This window comes from Seriola aureovittata, chromosome 20 (assembly GCF_021018895.1).
Source record: "Seriola aureovittata isolate HTS-2021-v1 ecotype China chromosome 20, ASM2101889v1, whole genome shotgun sequence".
In the NCBI taxonomy this organism is placed as follows: Eukaryota; Metazoa; Chordata; class Actinopteri; order Carangiformes; family Carangidae; genus Seriola; species Seriola aureovittata.
In genome coordinates, this window is record NC_079383.1 from 14,134,596 (window position 1) to 14,162,378 (window position 27,783).

The 27,783-nt window shown below is 40.8% G+C and overlaps 1 protein-coding gene and 1 long non-coding RNA gene across 5 annotated transcripts; both read right to left on the reverse strand.

Annotated features, from left to right (window-relative positions):
• Positions 1-3,091: 3,091 nt before the first annotated feature.
• Positions 3,092-27,435, reverse strand: drd3 (dopamine receptor D3). Of its 4 annotated transcripts, none has more exons than XM_056364842.1 (8): positions 27,263-27,435; positions 25,004-25,336; positions 16,355-16,467; positions 14,206-14,342; positions 11,776-11,969; positions 7,675-7,737; positions 5,932-6,310; positions 3,092-4,293 (listed from the first exon to the last, which is right to left on the reverse strand). In XM_056364842.1, the coding sequence occupies exons 2-8, from the start codon at positions 25,292-25,294 to the stop codon at positions 4,097-4,099; spliced, it is 1,374 nt and encodes a 457-aa protein (XP_056220817.1). In that variant the 5' UTR covers positions 25,295-25,336; positions 27,263-27,435; the 3' UTR covers positions 3,092-4,096. The 4 variants fall into 4 exon arrangements, with proteins under 4 accessions (XP_056220817.1, XP_056220816.1, XP_056220815.1 ...); XM_056364841.1 differs by having other exon boundaries at positions 5,932-6,313; XM_056364840.1 differs by having other exon boundaries at positions 7,675-7,740.
• LOC130161503 (uncharacterized) lies at positions 21,222-24,207 on the reverse strand. Its single transcript, XR_008826161.1, has 3 exons — positions 22,829-24,207; positions 21,865-22,194; positions 21,222-21,653 (listed from the first exon to the last, which is right to left on the reverse strand). It is a non-coding gene; the product is annotated as an uncharacterized LOC130161503 (long non-coding RNA).
• Positions 27,436-27,783: the final 348 nt, after the last annotated feature.

Consider the following 27,783-nt stretch of genomic DNA (forward strand, 5'->3'; position numbering starts at 1 on the left):
ACAGAAATGCACCAAGCTTCCCTTATCCGTTCAGACAAAGGGAGGAAGCAGGAGGAGACGTACTATATGTGCAGGAGCTGGAGTGGTGGCACTTTCAGTCAGCAACTTATTTTTACCCGATGTGTGTTCTTCTTCATCAGTCATATGTATTTAAAGCAGCAGGGATTTTGAAACACACAGGAGTCCGACCACGTCTGAGTTCTCCGACAATGAGCAGCCATCACTCAGGCAAGCATCCTCTTCCTTCTGAGACCTGCTGATAAACATGCAAACGCTGCATCGCATTCATCTTTTCCTTCCTCCGCTGCGTCATCCTCAACTAGCAGGGTAGCGAACATACTCAGCAGTGCAGCTGAACCCTCTCTCCACCTTTCACTCGTGGATGGACCCCTTCGTTTTTTTAACCTCCTCCCTTACTTAGACCTGTTTACACATGTTCCATCATGCACGCCACATAAATGCACACGGACAGAAAGAAGGTAAGCACCTGCTTGTGCTTGCACAGACATGCACACATCAGACTCATGCATGCCATGCAGCAAATAATATAATCCCCAAAGCCTGAGTATGTATCCATCCAGGCATATATGCATAAAGCTGAGCAGCACACAAACTGACAGTAAAGAATAGTACATACACATAAAAAGACGAGTGGGGTGTAGAGAGCGGTAAACCCAATTAAAGTCATGGATTGCATTGTGTTTTATCTTGACATACATATGCAGAGATATAACTGCTTTGAAACCATGTCTGTTTCGACTTTCTACCCATGAGAGACACATGGTCTGAGAGTCATGTGTGTTTGGTGGCTGGTCAGTCTTTCCCTCCACCGGCTGGATCAGTGGCTCTCAAACTTTTTTGCCCTGATTCCCATAGGTATAAGAAAAAAAATCATAACGCCCTGATTTTTAATTTTTCATAGTTGTCATAGTGACAAAACAAGTCAAACTGTATGCTATTTTATTGAGATAACACTATAACTTCTTCTCACTTTTACACGAGTTATGTGAAAATACTCAAGTGGTCTTTGCTAGAGCAAAATGAATCTGACCAGATCTGAAACTACCATGAAAATCTAGCCATTAAAATAAACCTGACCTTTGATCTTAAAACTACCATAAACATACTAAGGATTAAGCCATATTAGCTCGATAGGAGCAATGAAACATAAGATTTTATGTGCTTTAAACTAGACCATTAGCTTTCAATCTACAGTAACAAGTGTAACAGTTATTCTTAAAAAGAAGACTTCAAAGAAAGATCTAAAGGGAAATTCTTTACATTTGATGGCATGGATCTTCACCATGAGGCTGTAATACTCACAGAGCCTCACACTAAAGACCTCAGGTCCCCAGAGACCATAAACTTGAGGGTAATGCAGCTCCATGGAGGGGTTCCAACAAAGCCAGGAGGACTGTAGCGCTAAAGGACTCTACATATTCTATATGTTGAAATGTATGCTTGCCTGTGGGTGAACTGCACATATTGGCATGTTCATCTTATCTGCTATGCACTGACTCTCTAGGATATGAAAGCAATCAACTGGAATTAATCAGAAGTGTACCCTTGATTGAGTGAACCCGTTTTCCCTAGAACTGTAACAAAACGATAGAACTCCTTCCAGAAAACTTCTTGGAATTAATAGTGAATTATACTGAAGACGCTGACCTGTAAAAAAAAGTGTTACCGTTGTTTTATTTTATAGAATCAAGTCTTTTTTTCATGATAAAAGTGAAGAGATCTGCCACATTCAGCCAGTCATTTCTTGAACATTCAACTTGGAAACTGGTTGAAATATTCTCAGCACACTGTCAGTATATAAACCTCATCCTCAAAATTTTAGACACTCATTGAACTCTCATTGAGGTTTCATTGCCTTCAGGCCAAAAATGTAAACTTAGCGCGCAAGATGTCTTTAAATGTAAAAACAAATAGCCATGAAATTGGATGAACACATGCATTCTCCCAACAGGATAAACTTTTTTTCTTTGACCCTTTAACCTTTCCTCTGGCAGCATCTAAAGAGAAACGGAACATTTTTAGACTTTGCATGCTTGTAAAGATGAACAGGGATTTCATTAATATGTTTGATCCATTGAGCTGCTTCATATTGTCGGATGCATTGAACGCTGCAGCCCCCGGGGGTTTACAGAGGGGCTCCAGGGCTTTGGGTCGTTTGTTTTGTATGCAGTTAATTTACAGCAAGAGGTGAATGAGTGGTTTTCATTATTGTCTCTGAATGACTGAATGTAATCTAGAGGCACATGTGCTCAGTTGTGCAGTATTTACACCCTAAAAGGCATCTTTAATTAAATTAATTGATATTCAAATTCAATTAAAGAACAGAAGAAAACAAACACCTCATCCTATCACCCTGGAATCTGAACTTCATTTTGGTTTATAACCTGATTACGCCTGCGTAAATATGCATTTATCTAGGTCTCTACATTGTATTAAATATTGATTTCTGCTGCATGAGGACAGAAGGAAGACTAATAAACTAATCCTATGGTGTATCGACGTTTGCTTTGTGATGATCATCTACTGGAGGTTCCTCTCACATCATAATGTGCATCCATAAATAAAGGCAACCACATACACACACCTGGTGCGTCAGCGTCAAAAGTAGTCTCAGCGGAACGAGGCAGAGTCGACGCAATGGCACAGAGTGTCAGGGGAGCAGGTGTTTATGCCTCTCGGAGAAATAAGAGAGCTTGGGAAGTAGGCTGAGAAAGGCCCATCCGCCCCTCCTTACCTCCCCTCCCGCAGCTATCAGGATGCACCCCCCCCCCATCCTTACAGTCTATTATATCTGTTCTTTAATTCCATTTTTTGCATTTTGGCTTTATCTCATTCTGTGTTTTTGTCTTCACATTGATCCTCCTTCTGTGTCACTGTTGCTTCCCTTTCTCTCTAAATCTCCCAATATCCTGTTGACTCAGCTTGGATCCTCTTGTGTTCCTCTCAGAAAACCCACCAACACTTGTATTCTCTAGTGTCTGATGGTATCTTTGATCACAAACAACAATCCGACATACACACGTACACTCGAGCTGTGTATTTTTGTATATAGATAGATGATTGGAAAACATTTCATCTTCTTTTTTTTTTTTTATTATTTACAACACACTGCAGTAAATGCTCCCTCCATAACAGACCGGCCCACCACATGGTTTACAATCCTGCTTGATTTGTTAAGATCACAAAGCTCCTGCTTTCATCAGCGCATTAGAAGAGCCGGCAGGCAGCTCTAAATCACGAGGAAGTTTGCCATTAAACAGACAGTCCCTTTAAAAAACACAGAATAATTTTCAATGTGCATTACATCAAAATCTCACATTTCTTTTTAATTTCTAATGAATCCACATGGCACACAATGCCTCCACATCAATATATATGACAATCAAAATGATGTGACTCTTGGCAGGGACCAATACGATCCTTCAAGCTCAATTCAAGCGAATGGCCTTGAATTTTGATTTGTGCATGCACAGGTGAATAACCGATAGTGATGATGAAGAGGGAGGGGGTGAGTGGAAGAGGTGAGTAACATCAGTTAATCCACACAGTGCGTTGGCAGAGAGCCTCAGGACGAGGTGGCTTGCAGGTTTAGGATCAATTCATCAGCCTTAAAGCTTGATCGTGGTTGCCAAACTTACATCGACCGGAAAGTCCTGAACTGAGGAGCTGTGCCAATGAGCAGTACACATACTGTACAAGACATATCCACAAGAAAGTCCAACACCTTGTGCTATCAATAAGACCGTATGCATGTGAAAATTTAAGTCTTATTTGATGAGTAATACTGTTCAAATGAAGTCCCAGCCCTGTTGAGAAACAAAGGTTTGAATCTTTGTTGGAGTCAGAAAAGTAAAAATCTTCCTGTTTGCATTTATTGCACGACACAGTGTCGGTTCATTTCCATGTTTCACCTCGCTGCTACTGTATAACCGCTTTAGGATACAAAGCAGATTTGCTTCCCTCAACCATGACCAGAGTATATCTGTGGTCACTGTTTACTAAATGCACCATGCCTGAGTTGTAGCGTGAGTCCACAGCCTCATTTCCATTTTAATTTCCTGGCGCGCCTCCTTCCTCAGCAGCTGAGGATCTTGATGAAGGCCCGCCTGAACTCAATGTTGAAGGTGGTGTAGATAATAGGATTGAGGGCACTGTTGACATACCCCAGCCAGGTGAAAGCACTGTAAAGTGCAGGAGGCACGTAGCATGTCCTGCAGTGGGTGTTCAGAATGTGAGTCACAAAGAAAGGCAGCCAGCAGATGAGAAACACCCCTGGAGCAGCCAGAGAGCAGAGAGGTATGGAGAAAGGACGGCAGGGGAATCGAGGGTGCAAATGGAGCAGAGTTTTGGACAAAGTAGAGACAGAAAAAAAAGAAAAGCAGGTAAAGCAAAATAATTGTAGCCAGGGAAAACATGAATGTCAAATGAGGGGAAATGTGTTTATAATGTAAATTTGAGGGGGAGGAAGTGTTGAATAGTTTGGAGAAGATGGTCAAAAGAAAAGGGGAGAGAGAGAGAATAAAAAAAAGAAGAGAATTCATGTTAATCAATGCAATTGTTAAATCATAGCTTAGCAAGGCAAGGCCAGTAGTAACAATAGTAGAGTTTGGATGGTGTTGTCTTTTTTTAGACTTTCCCAAACCAAAATAATAAATAAAATTCGAAGGAATAGATAAAAATTTACATTTGTCTGCTCGAAACATAAGTTGATAACATAAGCATTGGCTGACTAACTACAGTGACATATTGTCACCTACCAAGAGCTAGATAATAATAATGTAATTGGTGAAGTATATTAATCATTATGTGGGGTTACAGGTGATGTTAGAAAATTCCTCATTCAAGACTGACATGCATGTGGGAACCCAGATGCAACTAAATCACAGTTTAGAATAAAACAACACAAGAGCAAAATTTTGTGGATTATTTAACGTACTTGTTTGCTCTGATGTAAGCTGCAAATGTTAGCATGCCTGGATAACTAGCTTTCTACCAACAGTAGTAACCAACCTCTTCTGAAGCCAAGATTAGATAAACACATTAATCAGTGTAGGGTTAGAAATGATGTAAGAAAAATCTGTTTGCAGGCATACATCCACTTACTACCATGTACTATAATATTAAGTCAAAACTAGTTACAAGAACAAAGGTACTTTATTAGGACAATTGAAAAGCTTCTATTTCAAGAATTATAATGAATTTCAAGTGAATAATGGGTCACCGTTATCTATGTTTTCTCAATATTCGTGCCATATAAGAAAAGCTTCACATGTATAATCAATGGGCATAGCAAAGTGTCACTTAAAATATTTTTGGTTCCCCATTATTTTATGTGGCATTCATTTGCAAGGTATAGTTTATTATGTACAAACGACTTTAAATGTTCTAACTCTTAAATTCAAGGACTTTTTTTCCACACAACATCACAGGAAAGCAGAGGTCAGATGGCTGAAAAGCAGCTGGGAAGTGGGCTGGACTGCAATCATCCTCTGTGTGTGCGCCACTGTTTTCACTGACACCAGTGTAATGTAATCAGACACCTCTGATTAAATTTTTTTCAGTGGGATTTATGCTGTGCCAGTGCTAACTGGACCAGGCTTTTAGCATCCTGGCTGATAATTGGAGCGTGTGGAACCTGCGTCAGGAGCTACAGTGTGTGTTTGGGCACACACTGAGAGTCTGAAGCCAGCCAGACTTTTCTGACATTTTCACCCTCATTTATTGCGGTTTTGCCAAATATACAACAAATGCACGTACCAACCCGGTCGGGTGAGAGCAGGGCATGTAACTGGGTATATATGGCATGAACTCTTATACATTATATCTATGAAATCGCCTGTATTAAGTGTTACCATGACATTTACAATTTCATTTCCTCAGGTTATTTCACTTAAGACAGTCTCTACTCACCGAGCACAATGGCCAGCATCTGAGTGGCCTTTTTCTCCCGTGCGTGCATGCTCCTGAATCGTTGATTGGTGGTGGTATGAGAGTGAGGCAACGGCCGCAGTGACGTGTGTGTTCGTCCATTGGACAGATCCTTCACCTCGCAGCTCATCCTGATAGGAGGCAGCTCCTTCTGGTTGTTCTCCTCCACCTCCTCCTCTTCCCCTCGCTCCTGCTCCAGATCCAGCTCTGTGCGGCCGCAGGAGGCGTGGCTGATGCTGCAGTAGTTCTGTGTGTCCACCGGGGGCAGCATCGAGTTCTCCACCGGTCCTGTCTTTGGGCGTTTGCGCCACAGGCATCGTGAGAGCAGGTTGGGCTTGGAGTGACCTGAGGGCTCTACGCTCTGCTGGAGAAGCGGTGCATGATTAGTAGGAACTTGAACAGCAAGAGAGATGCCTTACAGTTGCACATGCTTAATGCACAGGCGTACTAACTGTAATGACATGAGTGTTATTGTAATGTCATTCCATCAATGCTGCACAAATCAATGTTTTTTTGATAAACAATAAAGTGGTCTGTTGTAGTGACAAACTGGCTTCAGATTTATCAAACAACTATTCCACACCCATCAGCTCTGCGGAGTGCTCTAGCATCTTTTAGCGTGTTCCTTTGGTTTTCTGGCCTGCAGCTTTAATATTTGGTTCATCTCACTGCTCTCATCAACCTCATTTCCAGTTGCAACAGAAAGAACATTTTAGTGAAAAAAAAGTTCCGATAAACCTACCAGCAGCAAATGGCGGACAAAGTTAGCAGCTAGCTGGTTGACATACTGGAGCAATTAGCTGCTAAAGAACTAGAACTTTTCCTCTGGAGTTGGTAAAGACCAACAAAGCAGTTATTAAAGCTTTAAAGTTTGAATATAGGTATCCACAGTATATTGCTCTACCTTCCTTATTGTCTTAAACTTCTTCTACAGTGTAATATCTATTGAAAGATTAATTTTCCTCTGCTTTAACCTCATGTGGGAAATATTTGGAAGACGAGTGGTATTCAACTAAGTGGTAGATAAAAACTTGGAAGATATGGTCAATACATCTCAGAGGTGCAGTTCAGACAGCTCCTTCCTCCATCCAAGTTTTTTCAATGACACCTGCAGTTACTCAGCACACATCCAAAAATGTGATTTTAACATCTGTGGATACTTTCTAAACTTCTCTAAAAGAAATTCTGCAACTACAGCTCAATGAGCCTTCTCCCTTTGGGGTAGTAAGAAGAGTCATTAACTCATTTTAAGGATTACGCAATGTGTATTTCCAGTATGGCCACAAACATGAATTTTCATTTTCATAATCTTCTCTTACTCACACACTCATCTCATCACACATTTTCCTCGGGGAAAAAATTGGATTGTTACTCTCTCCGCCTTAGTCTGTGGATTATGCAGGTGCTGCAGTGCATCAGGCTTTTGCTCAGCTGACGAGTGGCCAGGTGACACAAGGCAGCGAGCCACGATTCAGAATCACGATTTTTTTTTTGGTTCCCCCGAAAGACCCCCGGGCTGCGACCACACAGCGTAACGAGGAACTCAAGTGTGCATGAACATACACACAGACAGACCCACGTGAAAAGCTAAAAACAGAACTGCTTTACTTCCCACCATGTCACAATACGCCAACACACTCAGTATGAGAGTTAGTCAGAAATTAAGCTGCAGTGCATCCAACAAAAAAATCTATTGAAGAATTTCTAATTAGACATAATACCTACCACATTAATCTTTATTGGTGACAGATCTTGTTTCGCCTTGGGAGTCTGTTCTTGTAGACAGGTCTCCTAGGGGATAGGAACACAGCTCAAGATCATCCTCACACCCTATAGCCCATCAGTCTACAGGTAGCAGATCTTTGTACCATTTACTTTGAAACACATCGCATCATCTCATTCATCTCACTGAGTGGCCATGACGCAGACCAAAAAAAAAAAAAAAAAGGGAATAATTGTCTGCTATGTTTCTAGTCACTCTTACTCCTGAGCCAAACACTGTGCGACTCAATCAAAACACACCACGAAATAGAGATAGTCAGCTTTGAAACACACACAACTAGTCCGTCCTCATATCAAATGTTCCTTCAGTATGTTATTTCAAAACACTCTCCTATTATAACTCTCTCAGCCAGAACTCCTCCAGGACTTGGATCTTACAATGGGTGTCTCCATTCATGGATGAGATCCCAAACTGAGGCTCAACCACAACCAATTACACGTAACCTGCTGTTAAAATAGAGGACTGTGAATTTGTGTGCAATGATGGGCAAAAAAAAAAAAAAAAATGGAATGAATCCAACCACATAACACAGGAAACTCCTGGATGATCTAATTGTGTCTTTTTATACACCATATTATAAAAATAGGGTAGGAACAGATGCACAGAACATGACTTGATGTCTCCTTGCCCGTGGTTATCAAGATATCAAGATAACACCATCATTTATATGAGAGAATCAACTGGGACGAATATTAGAGTGATGAATGTGAACAAAGAACTGACAGCTGGTTTAGAAAAAAAAAAAAAAAAAATCTGATTTGCACAGTAATGAGATATCCACCATTTCAAGAGGAGCGTCACCCTTGCCACAAAATCGTAATAGTAAAAAAAAAAAGAAAAAAGAGATGACATCGCTTTTAAGGACTAAAATGTTGCCTAGAGGCTTGTTCTCAAAATAAACACAATACACTTAACAGTCTATTTATATCTATTTAGAAAGCATCTTAAAAATAAATACGTTTTCTTTGGTGGTGTTGATTTTACACATTTTGTGGGGAATACACTTATTTTTTGGCCATGCTACAGCCTGAGCTGTAATTTGTTTCTAGTGCAAATGGTAACATGCTATGATGCTCTGTTTGGAACTGCACACTCGATGAGTGATGCATAGCACTGCCATCAAGTTTAGGATTACTGGACCCCAATGCAGACACAAAGGCTGGCTGGTTGAGTCTGAAGATTTATTCAATAAAAGAAAAACACAAAAGACTTACTTCAAAGGTAAAAAAAAAATGGAGATCAGGCAGGAACACAACAACTCTGAAAAATCCAAACTTAGGTAATCCAAATTAGAGGAAAACTAAGGAACAGAACGGGAGCATGAAGAGACAGGGGAAACACAGCAGGAACAAACAGACGAACTGACAAAGACTGAGGGAAAGATTTAACAACACAAGGGAGGCGAGGGTAATTAAATAGAGGTGAAACTCTGGGCAGGGCAGATAATCACAAAGGAGGAAAAACTAAAAAGTGGACGCACAAAGTAAGTTATTTCAAAATAAAACAGAAAAAAAAAAAAAAGTCCAAAGTGATATTACAGCATCATGACAGCTACCTACTAAATGAATGATTAAGTATGTCATCACCAAGCTGACTGTTCACAATTAAGTATACAGCCAGTATCCCAGAATGCATTTCCCACCAACCAGCAGCCACAGCACTGACTGGTGAGGATTTTAAAGCAGGCTAAAAGCTGTTGTAATTTACACTCATAGGACTGTTAATATGTCACATAATAAAATAGAGAATATAGATTTCCAATGTGTGGTCAATTTGTCTAACTAATTGTAAATCTGCTGCGACATTTATGGAGATTTGGATAGAGCTACTAGCTGGGTTTACTGTCCCTCTGTCTGTACCTGTGTCCAGTTAGCTAAGTTCTTGCTAATTTAGCATACATCCTTGCATTTATTGTATACACATAATTTTGACGTCAAATGAATAGTAGGCTACACTAATAGGTGGTTCTGAAGACAGCATAAGACATGGTAAACTTTATCTGCTAAACATCACTCTGTTAGCATTGGCATTGTGAGCATGTTAGCACGCTGACATTGGCATTTAGCAGCACTGTAGTGCCTCCATACGCAGTCAGAGCTGCCGGCTTGGCCGTAGACTGAGCAGAAATATATAAATATTCTATACTGTTCTGCCTTTTTTCTCCCTGTCTCTTCCACTTCATCTTGCTTGCTTTTATAAATGCTAATAACAATCCCATTAGCCTCAGCTCTAGTGCCAATTAGAGAATGTTAGCATGTTAACATGCTAAATTAAAATGGGGAACACTGCAAACATCCATGCTAAACATCAGCTTGAAAGCATTGCCATTACAAGTATTTTAGCTGGCTGATGTTAGCATTATCATACACATCACATTTCTTTCTACCTGAAATTTCTACCTAAAAATATGATTTAGTGTTGTATAGATTAGCTCAAAGATAGAGGCCACTTCGGGACACAATGATGAAATTTACTATTTTTAACCTGACAAGCCACTTTAATTAAGAACAGCTTCAGTTTTACACTGACAGCTGTGTCAGCTACGTATAAACCGAGTTGTACATTTACATTTTATCTTTGACCCGTGTTCATCTGAAAGGACTATTGCACTCAGCCCAATTTGATAGAGTAGCCTCACTCAAAATCACATGGCTTTTCTCTCCCGTTAAAGCAAACTAATGTTCCTGAGATTCCTCTGACGTCTGAACCCTGGTCCTGCAAGTGAGTTATTGAAATCCATGCATATGAAAATAAACAGCTTTTACTGACTGCAGTGCTCTTGTCTATCACTGTGATTACACGTCATTTTTCTTCTATGATGGAACCGGTTATGAAGCATTAGGGGAGGTTTTGGTATGTGCACACACTGTGAATCTAACAGAAAAGGTACAATATAAGGGGGAATTGTAATTTGCAAGTCATTACAAGTGTGCATAGTGTGGGTGAATGTGAATGAGGGAGAGAGAAGAAATTTAAAGTTGCGTTAAGTAAAAACTTTGTCTCTATAAAGAGGCAGCTTAGGAGCAAAAAAACACCTAAAAGTTATTCTGAGCTTGATTACTGAATTTTTTAACTACAATCAGATCTAAGGGGTTTATAATGGTTTATAATGGTATTTTTCTCAGTTTGTTTACCACCATCCACTGTAATAATTCACATGTCACTGTCTAATGAACACAGTTGTCCCTAAGGACAAAGCACATACAGGAGTGAAAGCACAAACAAGGGAAATGTGCTACAATTCCAGAAATGCAACAAATACAAAAAAACACATACAAACAGAGGAAAAAACAAGCAACAAAAATTGCTACATCCGAAGTGCTCTGTGAGACCAGGGGAGTGATGGGCTTGATTTGGATAAGCAGCAACGTACAGATCTAAACAGATTTTTTGGGATAAAAAAATCGAATTGAAAGTGAGCGTAGCAACAGATACACCTGTTATCTGTAATGTATATATAAACAATAAAGCACAGTGCCTCTGATCATTTTCGTTTATATATATATATATATATATGTTTTCTCTATTAAAATGTGGACATATACAGTATGTGTGCATGTTAAAACCCCCAAGTCCACAGAGGCAGCGCCAAAAATACATTTATTATATATTTAGCTTTACCTTCAGACGGACTGGCAGCAACTAATTCAACTCTGCAATCAAATTTTTAGCTTCCAAATGGAATTATAACATATTTCAAAACGCTACGAAGGGCAGAGCCACTTGGCAAATTAACCAAAGCGCTTGCTGAGATACGACTGTTCTCCCCAGGATAATTCTTCTTGGATGTGTTTTCCTATTTGTATGTGTTTTTGTTGCATTTTTTTGCTTTGATGTGTTTCCTATAATGTCTGTGCTTTCACTCTTCTATGTGCTTTGGTATTTGTAGTGTTTTTGTATTTGGAGCGTGATTCCCATAATGATAATGCACCATAAAGTGAGTGGTTATAAATGTTAATAGGTCATTAATAATGAGTCAAGCCTAATTACCGTCATACCATAAATAAAATTAGAAGGGCAGAGAATTAAGATAATCGTCTCACCACAGATGGCGGGGTCGAGCCCGGCTGGATCTTTCCGCTGGCCTGGCTGAAGGCGATCCTCTTCCGCCTCATCCTGAGGAAGACGTAGATGCGGATGTAGACCAGCAGAGTGACAATAAAAGGCAGGTAGAAGGACACCACTGAAGAGTAGATCACAAAGTCGGGGTTGGAGATGGAGCACACCATGGGGTCATCTAAAATAAAAGCAGAAAATATCATTATGCAAAACACGACTTCAGGTGTAATTTACAGCCAACCTCTGACCCCGGTGCGTGCGCTCCATCTTGAACATGACATCGATGGCTTGTCCTCTTTCACATTATGCGTACATATTGATGTATACAGTACTGCACATATACACTAACAGCCATGAGTGTGAGATGGAGGTATGATTGATTTGACAATAATTGCCCCATACATTCAGGATAAGAGACCATTTGACACAATAATACTAGTGTATAGACCAATTTTTCAATCAGAATTCCGGAGGTAAATATCCATCAGGTGAGCTAATAGTGCTGTGAATTGATGTGACACAGGCTCTGACCGCAGCTGTACAACAGGTGAGTGGCATGAACAAAATGTGGGCATTTGCCTCCCCCTGGATGTTGCCCTGGATCAATATCACACACCTCAATACACAGAGAGACGAGAACAAAGACAGACACATATATCCTAGTCACTCAAACAGCATTTGTATTTTCAAGCTGCTCTCTCTCAATCCATTAGGTTTAAAGGAATGTAAAGAATTCTGGGCATAATATGACTCCATTGATCCCTCCTTGGTATGCTGACGCCCGGTTGCATACTGACAAAACAGTGGGATTCCTGCGATCACCAGCCATTGTTTTCCAGTGATTGTAAGTGGACTAAACCACACGCCTGTATCTCAGTGAGCAGCTTTACATTGTGTCTGACTAATGCTCTTAATTGTGTGCACAAGCAGTCATGCATCTGTGCTGCTGGCTACCGAAATTAAAATAGCTACTGGTAACATCTCTCGTATTTCTCTGTCCATTTGTTTTGTTTTTTGGATTTTTTTTTTGTTTAGCTGTGGATTATTTCTTGTTCCCATGTCACAATAGCCAAATACAGAAGACGTGTCAGCGCAGCAAAATCTCAGTTATGCAGAGCATGAATAATCCCTAAAACATCTTTCAGAAGATGACACCCTCTCTCCACCCACAGCCGCCTCATTTAATCAGAATTCAGTGCATGCAATATTTAAAAATGAAAATGGGGAAGACATTTTTCTCTTAACGGGAAAGATGTCTCACTTGTGACACTGCTGCTGTGACTTCTACTCCTTCCACTTTCACATACAATATTTCAAAATTTCTATTTCATTTTCTATAGAATCACAAACTGGGGAGGTGCCCAGAGCAAATTTAGGAAAGATGAGCACACCCAAAAGATTTCACTTAACCACAAGGAAACTGTAATGCAGCAAACATCATAGATAAATGATATATTATAAGAGTCCAAGAGCATCTGATGGTGCATTTTCCTTTCATAAGGGGATTCCATCAATTCATCATTATACTTCAATAAAGTTTGGGGATTTACAATGGATAGACGCTGTTGAGTCTCTAGTATGGGATCAGCTCTAAGAACACCAGATCTCTACAGCTCAATAATGTCTTTAATTAGGCTGCAGATTTGGAGAAACCAGAAAACATCATTACTCCAAAGTGGTTAGTGCATGATGTCCCCCACTGCTAGCCATTTAAGTGTTACCAAGTGAACCCACATGCAAATAAATTATGTATAGTTCCTTTTCAAATTAGCTGAATTGGTTGTATTAGTATTAATATTAATCTAATTGGGTGTGTAACTGCCAGAAATAGTGCTTTGCAGCCATGTTTCCAGTGGGTAGTTGACAAATAGCAGAAAGTAGAAAATTCCCAATATCTCCGACTCCTAATTAAAAGTCGGATGCTCACATGAACGGTTCCTCCTGCTCGGCTGCTCTTAATAAGGCCTGAATGATATTACGCAAATGTTGCATTAGTGTGACTGCTTAAAAGCCCCCATCTTTTAAACTCAACATGCCCAGTGTGTAACACAGGCTGTTTAAAATTTGAAGTCTCAGACCCGAGCTGAGACAACCCCGATATATAATCTTCAGTGGTTATTTTCTCATTCTCACACAAAACCTCAAGACGGATCCACAGAATACATTATACAACATTTTCACAGGCTGAGTAGTGCTGCCCATGCCAAGAAAATTTATTCTGACATACTAGATTGGTGGAGTTCACCTTTAAATCCCATTTCAGGTTGTATTTCATGTCCTACCGCTGACCCTAAATGACAGGTAGACTGAATTTTGACCCTGGATTTCAGAATAACACGATGCCTTCGTGCCTGCATGACTTCACTAGAATACATCTTGACTGGGAGAGGAAGTCCAAATGCTGTTGAGCTGACCTGTGGTGTTGAAGCCAAATAGCAGGGGACAGGAGACAGCGAAGGCCAGGACCCACACGGTGGCAATCATCGCAAAAACCCTCTTCCTGGAGCGATGGGTGGTGTTGTACAAGACGGGCATCACCACTGCTGTGTACCTGCAGACACACAGATTATCTGTCCAGCTTTGGAAAATGTGCGTGTACAGGCGATAGGTGGTGACATTTAAATGAATAGAAAAGTGCTGATATAGGACGGGAAAAAGGGAATTATTAGAGGAAAGAAGAAGGCTTCCCTGAAAGGAATTGGGCTTTTGGGGATGCCAAGAAATGCACTGCTGAGAGAAAGCAGATAATATAAAGACCAACAATGGAGCAGCAAACCAGGCGTTTCTATTTAGAAACAATTTGGGTATTCAGCAATAAACCTAAATAGTGGCGCTTTGATTTAAGAGTTAATCAGCACACTATATACCAAGAGTGTATTAATGAGCCAGAGAAAACTAGGTTCAGCATTGGCTCGGAAGAAGCAGCAATTATGCTGGACCCCGACCCAAAAAGGATGTGATGTTATGTTGTTTAGAGCCAGATAACTGCCACCACTGTTTATCCTCATCAGACTAATTACTCTGGTTGTTCTCTGGGCAAAACGCAGGGCGATACCCGGAGCCAAACAGACACAGACGCTCACTAAAAATACTCTTCCCTCGCTGCTTTACTCTGTCTTTACCCTCCTGCCATATTGCTGTCTGGTTAAATAAAAACTGAAATGAAAAGCTGGAGTGGTAAAAAATTATGTACTTCTCATGGTTTATTGATCAAGTGCTGCTTTAAGTTACAGTTTTAGCTAAGGATGAATACAGGGCTCCCAGTCGCATCTTAAAACATGACGCTGTGATTATTTTTCACACAGACACTTCACCTTGAAGTTTGATGTTTCAACTTCCTTTCCGGTGTATTTACGTCGCCTTTCGTTTGACGCCTCCTTTAAATAGGCGACAAATCTTCCCTGCCATCAAAGCGCCGTTTGCTATGAATTTATAAATAAACAATGCTGTCACAAAGGTAATGTGGGTGTGTTATACACTATCAATGACACAGAATGCCTCGGGTGCTTTGCATCAATTTAGCACCTCGCAAAGCGTGTGATACTGTAGCAGTGTTGTCATTGACTCGTCTAATAATCAATCACAGAGAATCGCAGGGGCTCCAGAGAAGCAAATTATGTTCTTTGTACAGAAAAACACCACAGGACAAACATATATGCCAGCGGGCATGTAAACAAATGCAATTGAAGATACAAAATATGTTACAAGTGTTCATGAAGCGCCTGTCAGCTTATCGGTCTCATATAAAACATGTTGCTGCAAGGTCAAAAGAAGACGCTGCTGAGTTAACTGTCTTGTATTTTAGATAACGTATCCCTAGATAGATCCCTTATAGGAGTTTGAAAGGATCTGAATAAGCCAAGGTTTTTTTTTCAAACAACTGAATAGTATAAAACTTTCAGATGGAGAGAAACAAGAAAAATCTGAGTTTGTGATTCATATCGCTCTGACACTTCCAGTTCTTATGTACTTTATTCATTCTGCGGAGTTGAACTCTGGATGCCTGCGGGTTGTAAGTTCAAAGACCCTGGAGAGCTATTAAATATTTACTGTGACACAAGAAGAAAAACTCAGCAAATAAATAATGCAAATACTAGATGCACATATAAAGTAAAGGTTTGATGCAGACCCCCCCCCCCCCCCCCCCCGCATCAATGCAAACACGACGCAGTGCAATTAGAAGAGAGAACAGACACAGTCAAGTCTAAACATGAGACAACAAACCTACAGTGTGCATGAAAACTCCACATTAGTGTCTTTCTCACTGTTACTCATTTTGTCTCACACACACACACACACACACACACACACACACACACACACACACACACACACACACACACACACACACACCTATCAAAGAGTTTGAGCGAGAGAGGAAAACATTGTGATTTTCTCCAGGAAGTTTTGAAATATCTATGAGCTGAGGTGCAGAAAAGAGGAATACCTGGAATCATGGAAATCTCACATGGACGGATGTCATGGCAACATCCAGTAGTCATAAACAAAAATGACAGCAAGGAGCACAAACACAAACACACACACACACACATGTACTCTCACCTGTCAATGCTGATAGCACACAGGTTGAGGATACTGGCGGTGCACATCATCACATCCAGCGTGACAAAGATGTTACAGTAGAGCCGGCTGAAAAGCCAGGCACCGCCAACCACCTGCACAGGACAGACGGGCAGATTAACAACGCACACGTTTCCCTTTCCCTTCTTCACCGTGAAGTGTGAAGCACGTATTGAGCGTACACATGAATGCACACACTCCTGCATGTGACAGAAAAGGCAAAGAAGTGGGAAAAAAAAAGGTGCACATATGAGATGGTTTGGCTGACGTGACATGGAGGAAAATAAAAAGAACAACAACAAAAAAAAGCTTGAGCTGCCAAATGTGCTGCCATATTCAGCCTCATATATTGAACATAAGCATTTATTCTAATAGGGGTATTAATTATGCATGAATAAGCAAATATGTTTATGTCAGCAAACAGTACTTGATATAACACAAGCTGCAAGGTAAGTCTGAAGTGTAAACTGCACCATGATGGATGACATACATAACGTTTTAAGCATGTAATGGGAAAATAGAACTGAGGGACCGTGTCAAACACACGGTTTAATTATCCTCAAGGGAATTTAGATTTCTCAGAAAGGACATTAACCCGCAGCTAAACCAACAACACCCCAAACTCCCACATCTTCACCTCCATCCCCTCCAGTAGAGGCCTGCTCAGACCGACAGGCTTTTCACTTAGGCTACAGTAATGCCTGCTAATAACAGTCTGACAAAGACAAATGGGATCCAAGCTCCACTGCCTGACTACAGAGTCTCTTAAATCTGGGATGGCAAATATACGCCTACCTAGACGGAGAGGCAGCAGGCACACGGGGGAATACGCGCAGGCACACACGCACGTGCAAAGATGTAAATAGCAGTCGCTCTCTGATGTCCCACATACACAGAGGCAAGCAAATACACAAGGACATTTGTCATCGTATATATACGAATGTGAAAACATTCACTGCTAACATTCATTTCCAAACTTTCCTAACTTCCTATTCCCAGCCCATTCCCTGACCCTAGGTTAGGAGCTCAAAGGCCTAAATTGGGGGGGGGGGGTTATATGAGGCATTTCCCTGTACTGTTTTGTGATGATTTTTAAATGACAAAAAAATAAATAAATAAAAGAGAAAATGGTGAAACAGTTACAGATATAACAAGGTGAAAAAGCAAGCTCTTATTTCACGGGGACTTGTAAACGTTAAGACATTCATCTGGACAAAAGATTGGAGGCCTGACGTGCGTGTGGGAGTACATTTTTAATATCTCATATCATGTTTTCTGTCAGATTTCACTGTATTCTCTGAGATAAAACACCAGCGATAAAATCTTGGAAGCGGAGCAACTTCCACACTACAAATGGAGCTGTTTTTCGTAGTCAGGTCATACGTTTTACTGAGGCTCAGCAACATCACTTAGGATGGATTGTGGAAAGCGAACGCTCGGTCACTGCTGCCAATAACAACCGCTTCCTTCGAGTGCAAGTCATAGATCAACTGTACCATCAAGCGATAAGGTGGCTTGCTCAAGGGCACGTGATTAGTACCTGCTGAGGGGTAGGAAGAGTGATACTCCAGTCACTCTCCCTGCCAAGACACGCCTGCAGAAGAAAACCAGCAACCCTCTGGTCACAACAAGCTAATCCCCCGTCCGTCAGATTAGAGCTCGCAGGGTGATGGGGCTGACAGTGCTGGTGTTTCGGAGTTCAAAGTCTTTGCCTCTGACTCTGAACTAAATGTTTTTTCCCAGCCTTATCCAGGATATTACTGACCTTTACATTCTTGCTAAATTAATGAGTATTGTACTTCAGTGTCATACTATCTTTTAATGACCCTTTCATTATGAGATTATAAATCTCCCGTTTGAATCTCAAAAGAAGAGTTCCAATCCCGAAATGAAAAATGCAGTACGTGCTCTTACTGACTGCTTGCATGGAAGTTAAACTCATGACTGAATCTCGTCGAGGGTCCTGGCCACCTTAATTTACCATTCATAGGATATAATCATCTTTAATTTGTCAGCTTCTGCTCACTGAGTGTGTTTTTTTTTTCTCTCTCTCTCTCTGGCTGACCTGCCGTTGAGTCTTCTGCATACTGTGAGAGTTTTTCTGCTGACAGTAATCAAACTTCGGGCAGCAGGGTGGCTGCTTGTGAAACATAACTGGACTTCACCCAGATGATTTTTTTGGACTTCATGCAGGCAAACATCTGCCCCTTGAGCAAAGACAGTTGGTCTCCCCAAGCTTCGGGGATGCTATTCTACAAGCACATGCACGCCTTTGTGCATGTGCTTATACAAACAGTGCACCGCCGCAGTGCATTTTCAGTGCGCTTCCCAAATTACTTCTGCTGAAACGTGGATGCCTGGTGGTCACATGCGCGGGTGCAGTTGATGGAGCTACTGAACAGCGAGCGACATGAAGAGGGAGGTGGAGGAAATTTAACAATTAGCAGACGAACCATCACACTAGATATTAATCTGTGAGGTTTTTTTATCTGAGATAAAAATGAACAGAATTCCCGACAATAAAATATCTCATAATTACGAGAAAAGATTCTGATTTGGAGATCGAGATCTTGTAATTATGATGTTTTAATTAGGAGAAAATATCTTGTGATTATTAACCCAAGGTAACCCAAGGACCCAAAGACATTTTGATTGAGAGAAGACCAAAACCTTCGTGGTAGCACAGATAGATTGTTTGAGCCTAACGATGGAAATTTCCCCAAACTGGATGAAACAATCAGCCTTTTTGAAAACGTCATGGCTGGACACGTTAGGAGAGTAACATCAGAGGAAATGCACGTTTACTATTTAGGCAAAGGAAATCATATCATTTGCTAACTTCCCAGATTCAGCAGGAAATTCTAAGAGAGCAATTTCTCGGGAGTTCACAGAGATAACTGATTGCACAGGTGCCGGCATGACTGAGGTCCTTATTCAGAAACATAGCGAGCTGGATATTGACATTATGAACACGAGGGGTCAAGGCCACGACAATGGATCAAATATGAGAGGTAAAGATAGTGGTGTGCCTTGCCGTGTCCACTGTCTTCACTTGGTAGTTAATGATGCAGTTTTCTCTGCTTCCACCTCTCGCTGGGGACGTGTTAAAATAAGCGCATGCCGTTTGGGTCCAAAAGCAGGTGAGCGTGGCCTCTCATAGTCGAGCCATTAGGTGACACGAGGTTTGGAAAGTCGGGTACATGCACTCAAATCCAATCCGACGCCAGTCATGGGGTGTGTGTGTGTGTGTGTGTGTGTGAGACGCGCTGCTGTCAGCAGTGGAAGATGAAAGCGGAACTGGTGCTTGAGGAGCTAAAACTAGATGTGAAGCCAGAGGCACTGCAGCTCAGATCAAAATGTGTCCATTAATGTGCTTGGTCATAACATGGTATGATTTTTGAGTGTGCTCTTCAATGCAAAATCACCGGCAGAGGATTTGGAAACCGAGGCCCCGCTATCCCCCACAAAGAGGCAGTGCGACCACGAAAGAGGAAAAAAAGTGTTTCACTATGAATTAGACGGTGAAGCAGAAGCACGGGGACATATTGAAGGTGTTGTATGACATTGCATCCATCAAGGAGGAAAAAGTAAAAAAAAAAAAAAGCCCTGCTACACAGATGTTGATGAGCAAGAACCTTTTTTTGTGGAGATGACAACCTTTCGTAGACTCCTGCGAGCTGGAACTGTGACGATGCGATGGAATCAGTTCTTTCTCAACGCCTTAATAAATCTACGAGCGCCTCTCACCCTCCCTGTTTAAGTTGCTTCAGGAAAACACAGTTTATCAAAAGGTGAAACCAATAATAAAAAAAAAAAAACTCCCCCCACACAGTAAAATGAAACAAGGTTTTTATTTTGATTTATGTCTGTGGCATATTGGCTTTAGTGTGTTGTTGCTCTGGTACGCTGCAAACAGAGGGACAGGATAATTGTTTCTCACCTAGAGCTGCACGAGTAACCACTAAATTCTGGAAGTTGCAGAGTTGACAGCCGTTTATCTGAGTGTGACAAACCAAACAGCAACCTCCGGAGGATTAGCCATGTAGGCTACCGTTAATTGTTGATATTGTTAACACATTTTTTTAATTTATTTTTTTATTTTTTATGTGAAACTTTTGCGGTGAGTAATGTGCCTGACAAAGAAACAATTACCACAAGATAAAAACAATGCGGTTTCATATATCAGCAAACCCACATCTGAACATTGTAACCAGACTGCGAGGCTCTGTTGAGTTTGCTGACTTTTGGTAATTTTGTAGCAAAATTTTATTCAGTATGAATAAAAAAAAAAAGCACACTGCTGTAAACAATGGCTGATTTTCCTGAGTGTAGTTCTGTCCATTAGAAAAGAGCAGTATACTCTATGTACCGCCTGTCATGTTTAGTCATAACTGTATGCGTGCCCATATGAATACGTCTTTAATGTGCCGCAGCCCCTAAAGCATTCATGTTCAGCGTTACCCAGAGCAACAGCAGTGCGTTCTGTGGTTAACTTTTACCTCCAGTTCTACTGAAGTTCATGAGCAGAAGAAGTGTTATATAAAAATGGTTATAAATGCTGTTCTGGGTGGGGCCGATATTACTTTGGTGCCCCACTAAATGTTCAAACGTGTCAGATTTAATGTATTTAGTCTTAAAATATTATAGTCGTAAATGCAAACACTGTTAGTTGTAAAATGAGCTAAAATGTAATTTAATAAACGTGTTCTTTTGCAACTTGTGTGAACTCAGTGTTTGTACCCAACTTATTGTTTTGTCTTTGCTCAACATTTTTATGAGTTTAATGAAAGTGTTTGGAATTCAGTGTCACATCAAAAAGCTCTGGGCACTGTTGCTACCAGGTGGCACTTTTAATATATATATTATAAATCAAGGTAAGTGGTTGACAAGTGTTGGTGAAATGTTTAATCAAAGGCATGATACGTTGTAATTTTTTTCTTTCTTTATTTTTGTTGACAAAGCGCACAGTGTACATGAACAGTACATAACACATTACTTAAATAATCAAGGCTATGAACACCTGCCCCATGAATTTCAACACAGCTCATAATATGATGATAACAAATACAGAACGGATATAATAAAAGGTAAATTTGCCATTTATCAGCTGTAATCATGTTGATTACAGAACCATTGATTCAAGAAACAGTGTGATGGAATCATTTCAGACACATTTAAGACAAATATTATGGGACAGTTCAGGACAATTCAATATTAATGATCACTGACGAGTGTGTCCAGCTGTCTTTGTGCATTTCTCCGCTGTCTTTCCGGGAACAGCCTGAAAGGAAACAACAGAAAAAGACACAGCATTGTTAAACCCTCAAAAACGGAAACTGAAAAATCTGAATGTATAGTTTATTTTGGGACTATGGGAATTCGATCATTCACAAAAAGGAAAGTGCACAATAAAACCAACAATCAATCAGCAATGAAAGAATCAATTCACCAAAAAATCTATATACTGCTTCTTATGGCAGGAGTGTACTTACTATTAAAGCTGAGCGTAGGTGGAGGCTCGTTAAAAAAGGTAAAGTTTAATCGCTTCCTCTGGAGCAGTGGAAGGTGGGAGTAGATTGTTTTTCTGACGTTGAAAGAAGATAACTGTCAAAACCAGTCTCATCACGTGGATGCTGGCCTCTCGGCGGGTATTCCTCTCTACAAGCTTGCATTTGCTGTTGGGATACCGCCTGGAGGTAGTCTGCAGTGTAGTGGCGAAGGCTGTACATCATTAGCGGCCCTCCACTCGGAGACCCTGCATTCCTGCCGGGCCAAATTCTGTGGCAGCTCCACAGATTAGCATGTTCCTCTAGCAGCTGCCTCTGGGAAAGAAAATGTTATCTATTAACATTTATTCCGCACACATCTTTTCAATTATCTCATGCCTATATGTACCATGAAAGGGTTTTTGGATTCCTCTCCACAGGGGCTGTGAGGAGATTCTAATAAATTCTAATAAGCAATGGGGGACAACACACAGTCGCCCTGGGCAAAATGCTTTCTAAAGCTCAGTTTAAACTCATATGAAAAATTAAGCAGGTGCCTTTAAAATTTACAGTCTTTTTTGATGCAAAATGTCTTCTTTTCTTAATATGATAAGTAGCTCAGGAACAAAATACTGTCAGTGAAAACATAAAGAGGGAATTTGGATTAAGAGGAGTAAAACTAGAAGACAGCTACTCCTGGATTTTTCTAGTTCTGACTGCTGACGCCTCATCTCAGCTTCAGGTGAACTGCAATGAATGAACTTTAGCAAATAACAATAATACACTTGAACTGTGTCAGAAAGATGAACAGTGTGGAGAAATTATTACAGCGGCAAACAGCTACTGCAGGGTACAACTGGGCAATATGAATAGCGAGCTCTTCCAGTGAAGTGAACCATAAAGTTAACAATGAATTAATTACTTAACTAATTCAAAGTGTTATCTCCAGTCAAAAAGCAGAAAGTCTTACCTCAATTAGTTCTGTTGTGAACGTAGATTTATGTCAAGGACGTCTCCTTAGAAACGGTCCGGGTCCTTTAAATCTTGAAAGACATTGATCCAGTATTGTGCGAGGTGTTGTCTTAAAAATCCCCACCATTGTTCAATCCTTTGATAATGATTACATGAGGATCTATCAGAGAACTCGCCACTAAACAGTCCTCTGTAGTACCGAGGTCTGCCCTGACCCATGAGGGAGTGCCGTCCCTGTTTTCCACTTCATCAGTGAAGTAAACTAACCAGCAACAACCCCAGGACTGCTATTTGTGGAGAACGCATGCAGCCATATAATCTGTTGACGACGGCAATGATACATATTCCATATGGTTTTAGTTTGTCGCATGAATCGACATACAGCAAGAAGTTGGGACCTGTGTGTCTGTATACAGGCGATATGGTAGCATCAGCTGTACTAATGGAGGATCTGGGATATTGAGCAGGTACCGGACAGTTCTTTTGTGACACCAGCCAGCTCGGATGAATTTTAAAATGCAAGAATTTATATCCATAAATCATCCTGTTCTGGATTAACTGCTCCTGCAAGAAGAGGGTGACTTCCTGCAGGTCAGATGTAGGAGATGTTTTCCTGTGATTATGAGATAGTAACTCATAATTTACATGATAAGGTGACCATGTTTTATTCCTTTTTTCAATGTAATGCTCTTCCATACAATTTGCCACTAAGGTCTGATGAAACTGAAATTCACAAGTTGGCAATTTCTTCTTCATAATTTGAAGTTTAACCAATTACCTCCGGAAGATGAAGTCATAATTTGCTAATATTCAATATGTCCTTCAGCAATTATGTATAATCTACCTAAATAGTGAAGAATGATCTAAACTACCTTTTTATCATCATTACTGTTCCTATAACCTCCACAGTTGTCACTACGTAATAAGCTCCAAATTACCCTCATCCTTTATCTCTCTGACTCGAGCTTCGTTTTCTTTTGCAAAAGTCCACTTTTCTTCCAACCCTCTGTTCTTTCTCCTCTCCTCTCTACTCTCCAGTGCCAGCTCCTCATTCACTGCCAAAGATCTGTATTTCAATATCTTCCACATCCTCTGGAGCTCTAATACTTCCTCTCTTTCTAACCCTTCTTTCCCTCAGACCTCTCCATCAGTGACTTCCAACTAGCCTACTTGCACCACAAGGGGAACTACTGCAGTTGCCAGAGGGGAAGTGGAAAGATTTTTGGGGTGGCTCAACTAATTCAAAAATATATAAATATGAAAAAAATCGTATTATATATCTTTGATAAAAAAACAAAAATCCAAATATGACGTTTAGGGAGCAAAATAAAAGATTACAAGTTTGAGTGACTCTTATCTTTAGTAGATTTATTGAAAAAGAAAAAAATCGCATGAAGACCGGTTAATGAGTTGAGAAGTTCATATAGTTTAACCATTAAATACTTAGTTAAACCAATTAAATACCTGAAATGAATGGATCAGCAGTTTAATACTTAAGTGAGAGTAATTAATAACCAATTGAAATAGTTAGCTAATAGTAATAGATAAACAGTTAAAATAGTTAGCCTAACAGAACGTTATAACAGTAACGGATAAACAAGTAAAAAAGTAAGCTAAAAGTAAAGAGCTAACAATTGACAGTTTGATAAACATAATGGATAAATGGTGGAAATAAGTTTGCTAGCGTGAAAAGTAATTTAGAAACAGATAATAATAATTAACTAAAAGTAATCAACTAACAGTTGAAAGTTAGCTAGGCCTAATCGATAAACATTTGAGCTGGTGAGCTAAAAGGATGAATGGTTCAAATAATTAGCTAAATGAAATACATGGTTGAAATAGTTAGCTGATGTTAGAAGTAATTCATTAACAGCTGAAATCGTTAGCTAAAAGTAATGGATATATTGTTGAAATGAATGAATGTGTAATGAATAAAGTCGGAGTGCAAAGTTGAGCAACCAGTCTGAGAAAAAAAAAAAAAATCACAATATCAACCTTGATGTAGCTACGTCACATTCACTTGATGGTGAAAAATGAAAAATGGTGGAAATGAAGAGGCACTTGAGCTTATGACAGGGATGAGGGGAAAAGGTCTGACAGGAAAAGGCTAGGAACCACTTTAGATCAATGCTCCTCTATACGCTGAAACGTTGTAACACTGTGACCTCCTCACCTCCAGGTAGACAGCCCAGGGCATGACCAACGAAGCCACCAGCAGGTCGGCCACAGCCAGGCTGACCACCAGGTAGTTGGTGGTGGTCTGAAGGGAACGTTCCCTCAGCACAGCCAGACACACCAGCACGTTCCCAAACACGATGGCCAGGATGAGCAGGGAATACAGCATGGCGTAGTAGTTGCGCTCGCCCTCGTCCTGCCCTGATGCCTCCGCGCTCTCATTCCTCTCATCGATTCCGAGGCGGTCTGACTCGTTCCAGAGCCGCTCTGCGCTGCTAAACATCGCCATGGAGACGTCCCGGTGACATGGGAGGTGATAAGTTTGGCAGACCTGCCAAAGATAAAGAGCACAGTTTGGTGTTTACCCATTCATCACATAACTTCCTCTCTTTTGGATTCTCGTGCACAGACATAACATTTCTCATTAGTCACATGAAAGTGCAGCGTATTAGCCATCAGATGATGGTGGCAACATCATTTCAGGTCAGAGGCCTACTGGGAAACATCTCCTGGCTCCTAGCAACAGTAGTCAGACGAACTGATAAATAAAACGGTTGAAATGCATCCCAGCAGTAATGTCCCTCGCTGTACATCACTGCTGTTTGCTGTACACTGGCAAAAGTGTTTGATTTTTCCTACTGAATGAAAAATGGAAGAACATATTGATGCCGCCTCAAGATACGGCTCTATGGCTCCTATAGAGATAATCTACTCCATAAAGACCCGGCAGAAATTCCAGTCAGCCTTTTAAGTGTATCCCCTTCCTTCCTGTTAATGGCTTTCAACACAACTAACAGAGACAGAAACTACAAAGCAGAGATGGTAACTTTAATGAGGGGCTGGCTGTGTGCCTTTGAGCAGTGTCAGTAAGGTTAGCTCATTGGGGAGGGGTAATAACTCCGTGTTGCCACCCTGAGAGGTCTGGTTGGCTCTGGTCCCGGGCCCTGCTCTTTGCACTCCATCTTTCTCTCATTTATTCCCGAACCTCCCTATCTGGCTTGAGTCCAGACAGCGGTGCTGTGGTAATGCTCACACCTGTGTCTAGATGGTAAACATACTGATCCATCTTATCCAGCTTCCCTCGCTTTCTTTTTCCGTGAGAGAAATAGGGAGAAAGACACTATAAGTATAGGGACATTTTTAGACCTGGCTCAAACCCAGGGGGCTTTTTTTTTTTAAATAAAGATTTCCTCTGTCTATAATTCCACACAGTTCTTCAGTGGCTCCAGTTTCATGTCAGTGTCCATGAGAGAATCTGAAGAAGCAATGAAAAACCAGCCACCGATACAAATCACCTTGAAGTCTCCTAATGGGACTGAAGCACTGACTCTATCACATTAGTTATCACAGGTCAGGACGAATGCAAGTCATAAAACATTTGAAGAAAACCACATCCATGCCTACACACAACCTTTATACACTCATGAATTTTTAATCCGACAGCACTGGTTACATGATACAAGGTTGCACAGAGCTCCAGTGAAAGGTTTGTTTATACTCGTAGAACAAGTGGTAATGGAAAACTGATTTCCCTCTTCACTCTTTTGTTTACTGGACCTTGATCTTATATTAACCATCACCTGATCCTGCTCTCTCACGGTCAATGTGAAGTACTCTGGCCACCAAATGTGTGTGTGAAATGGGAGATGTTAAGGGCAGACCCTTAAATGCAAAGCACACACATGCAAGCACACATACAGTTTCAGAGTGTGTGCTTTGAAGCTATTAGGAAGCATGTACAGTGATATGAGGAGGGTATTTAACTGCATGGAGACCTAAAGACAACTTGATCACAATATCAGAAGGATAATAATTACTTGTCGATTAATTAACAGGTTATACAGATAGAAACTGATTTTTTTTCTGCATGTTAATTTGAAATCTGAATATATATTACATCTGCCAGGGGATCATAATTTGCGCGAGTCAAACCTTGATCGCAAATTCAATTAAAACCCGTAATAGCGTTATCACGCTTCACAATCACGCGAACAGGAAGATTGAGGTCAAATATAGTCCAGTAAAGCAGAGGAATAATAACGCTAAAATGTTTTTTGTTTGTTGGTTTGTCCTATGACCTATCAGAGAACATGTAGGATGAAACAATTAAGAAGCAAAAGCACAAACAGTGAGATTGAAAAAAACAAACACAAAAACATTATTTCAAAAGGGCGTTTTATGTTACTTAACTGGCGCGCGTTGTTTATTTTTCTCTCCCCCACGCCAGAATGAAAGTAAACAGACTTAGACAACATACCTGTTACTGTTTCCCAGTGAGGAATTCATCAGACGCCATCGAGCAAGGGCATCATCCGTGCAGAGTTAAAAGTTGTCCGGTCATTGCGTCCAGCACTGCGAGGCGAGCGGGAGGAGCGCTCGGTGCCATTGCGCACAGGAGAATGTGAATGTGGGAAGCTCACTACAGTTGAATCGCCGCGCACACACAGTCACCCCCCCCCCCCCCCTACTCCCACTCCCACTCCCAAAACCTCCGTGGCTCTGTGACAGTTGTTATCACGCGTGTTATGCTTTTTACTCTCTGATTTTGCAGCCACACCGGTGGCGCGCGTACGCGTGGTGGTGGTGGAGACGTCAAGTGGTGTCTTCCTTTGCGCGTTAAGTGATGCAGTGGCAAATGAAGGTGAAAAAAAATCTGTTATTGTTTCAGAATACAATTACTTCCATTCATCTTCTCATGGTGCAAGTTAACAAATCTGCATGAATTGTGTTAAAATCCTGCCCAGTGGCCGTTTCCTCAGTATGACCCTGAACCAGTCT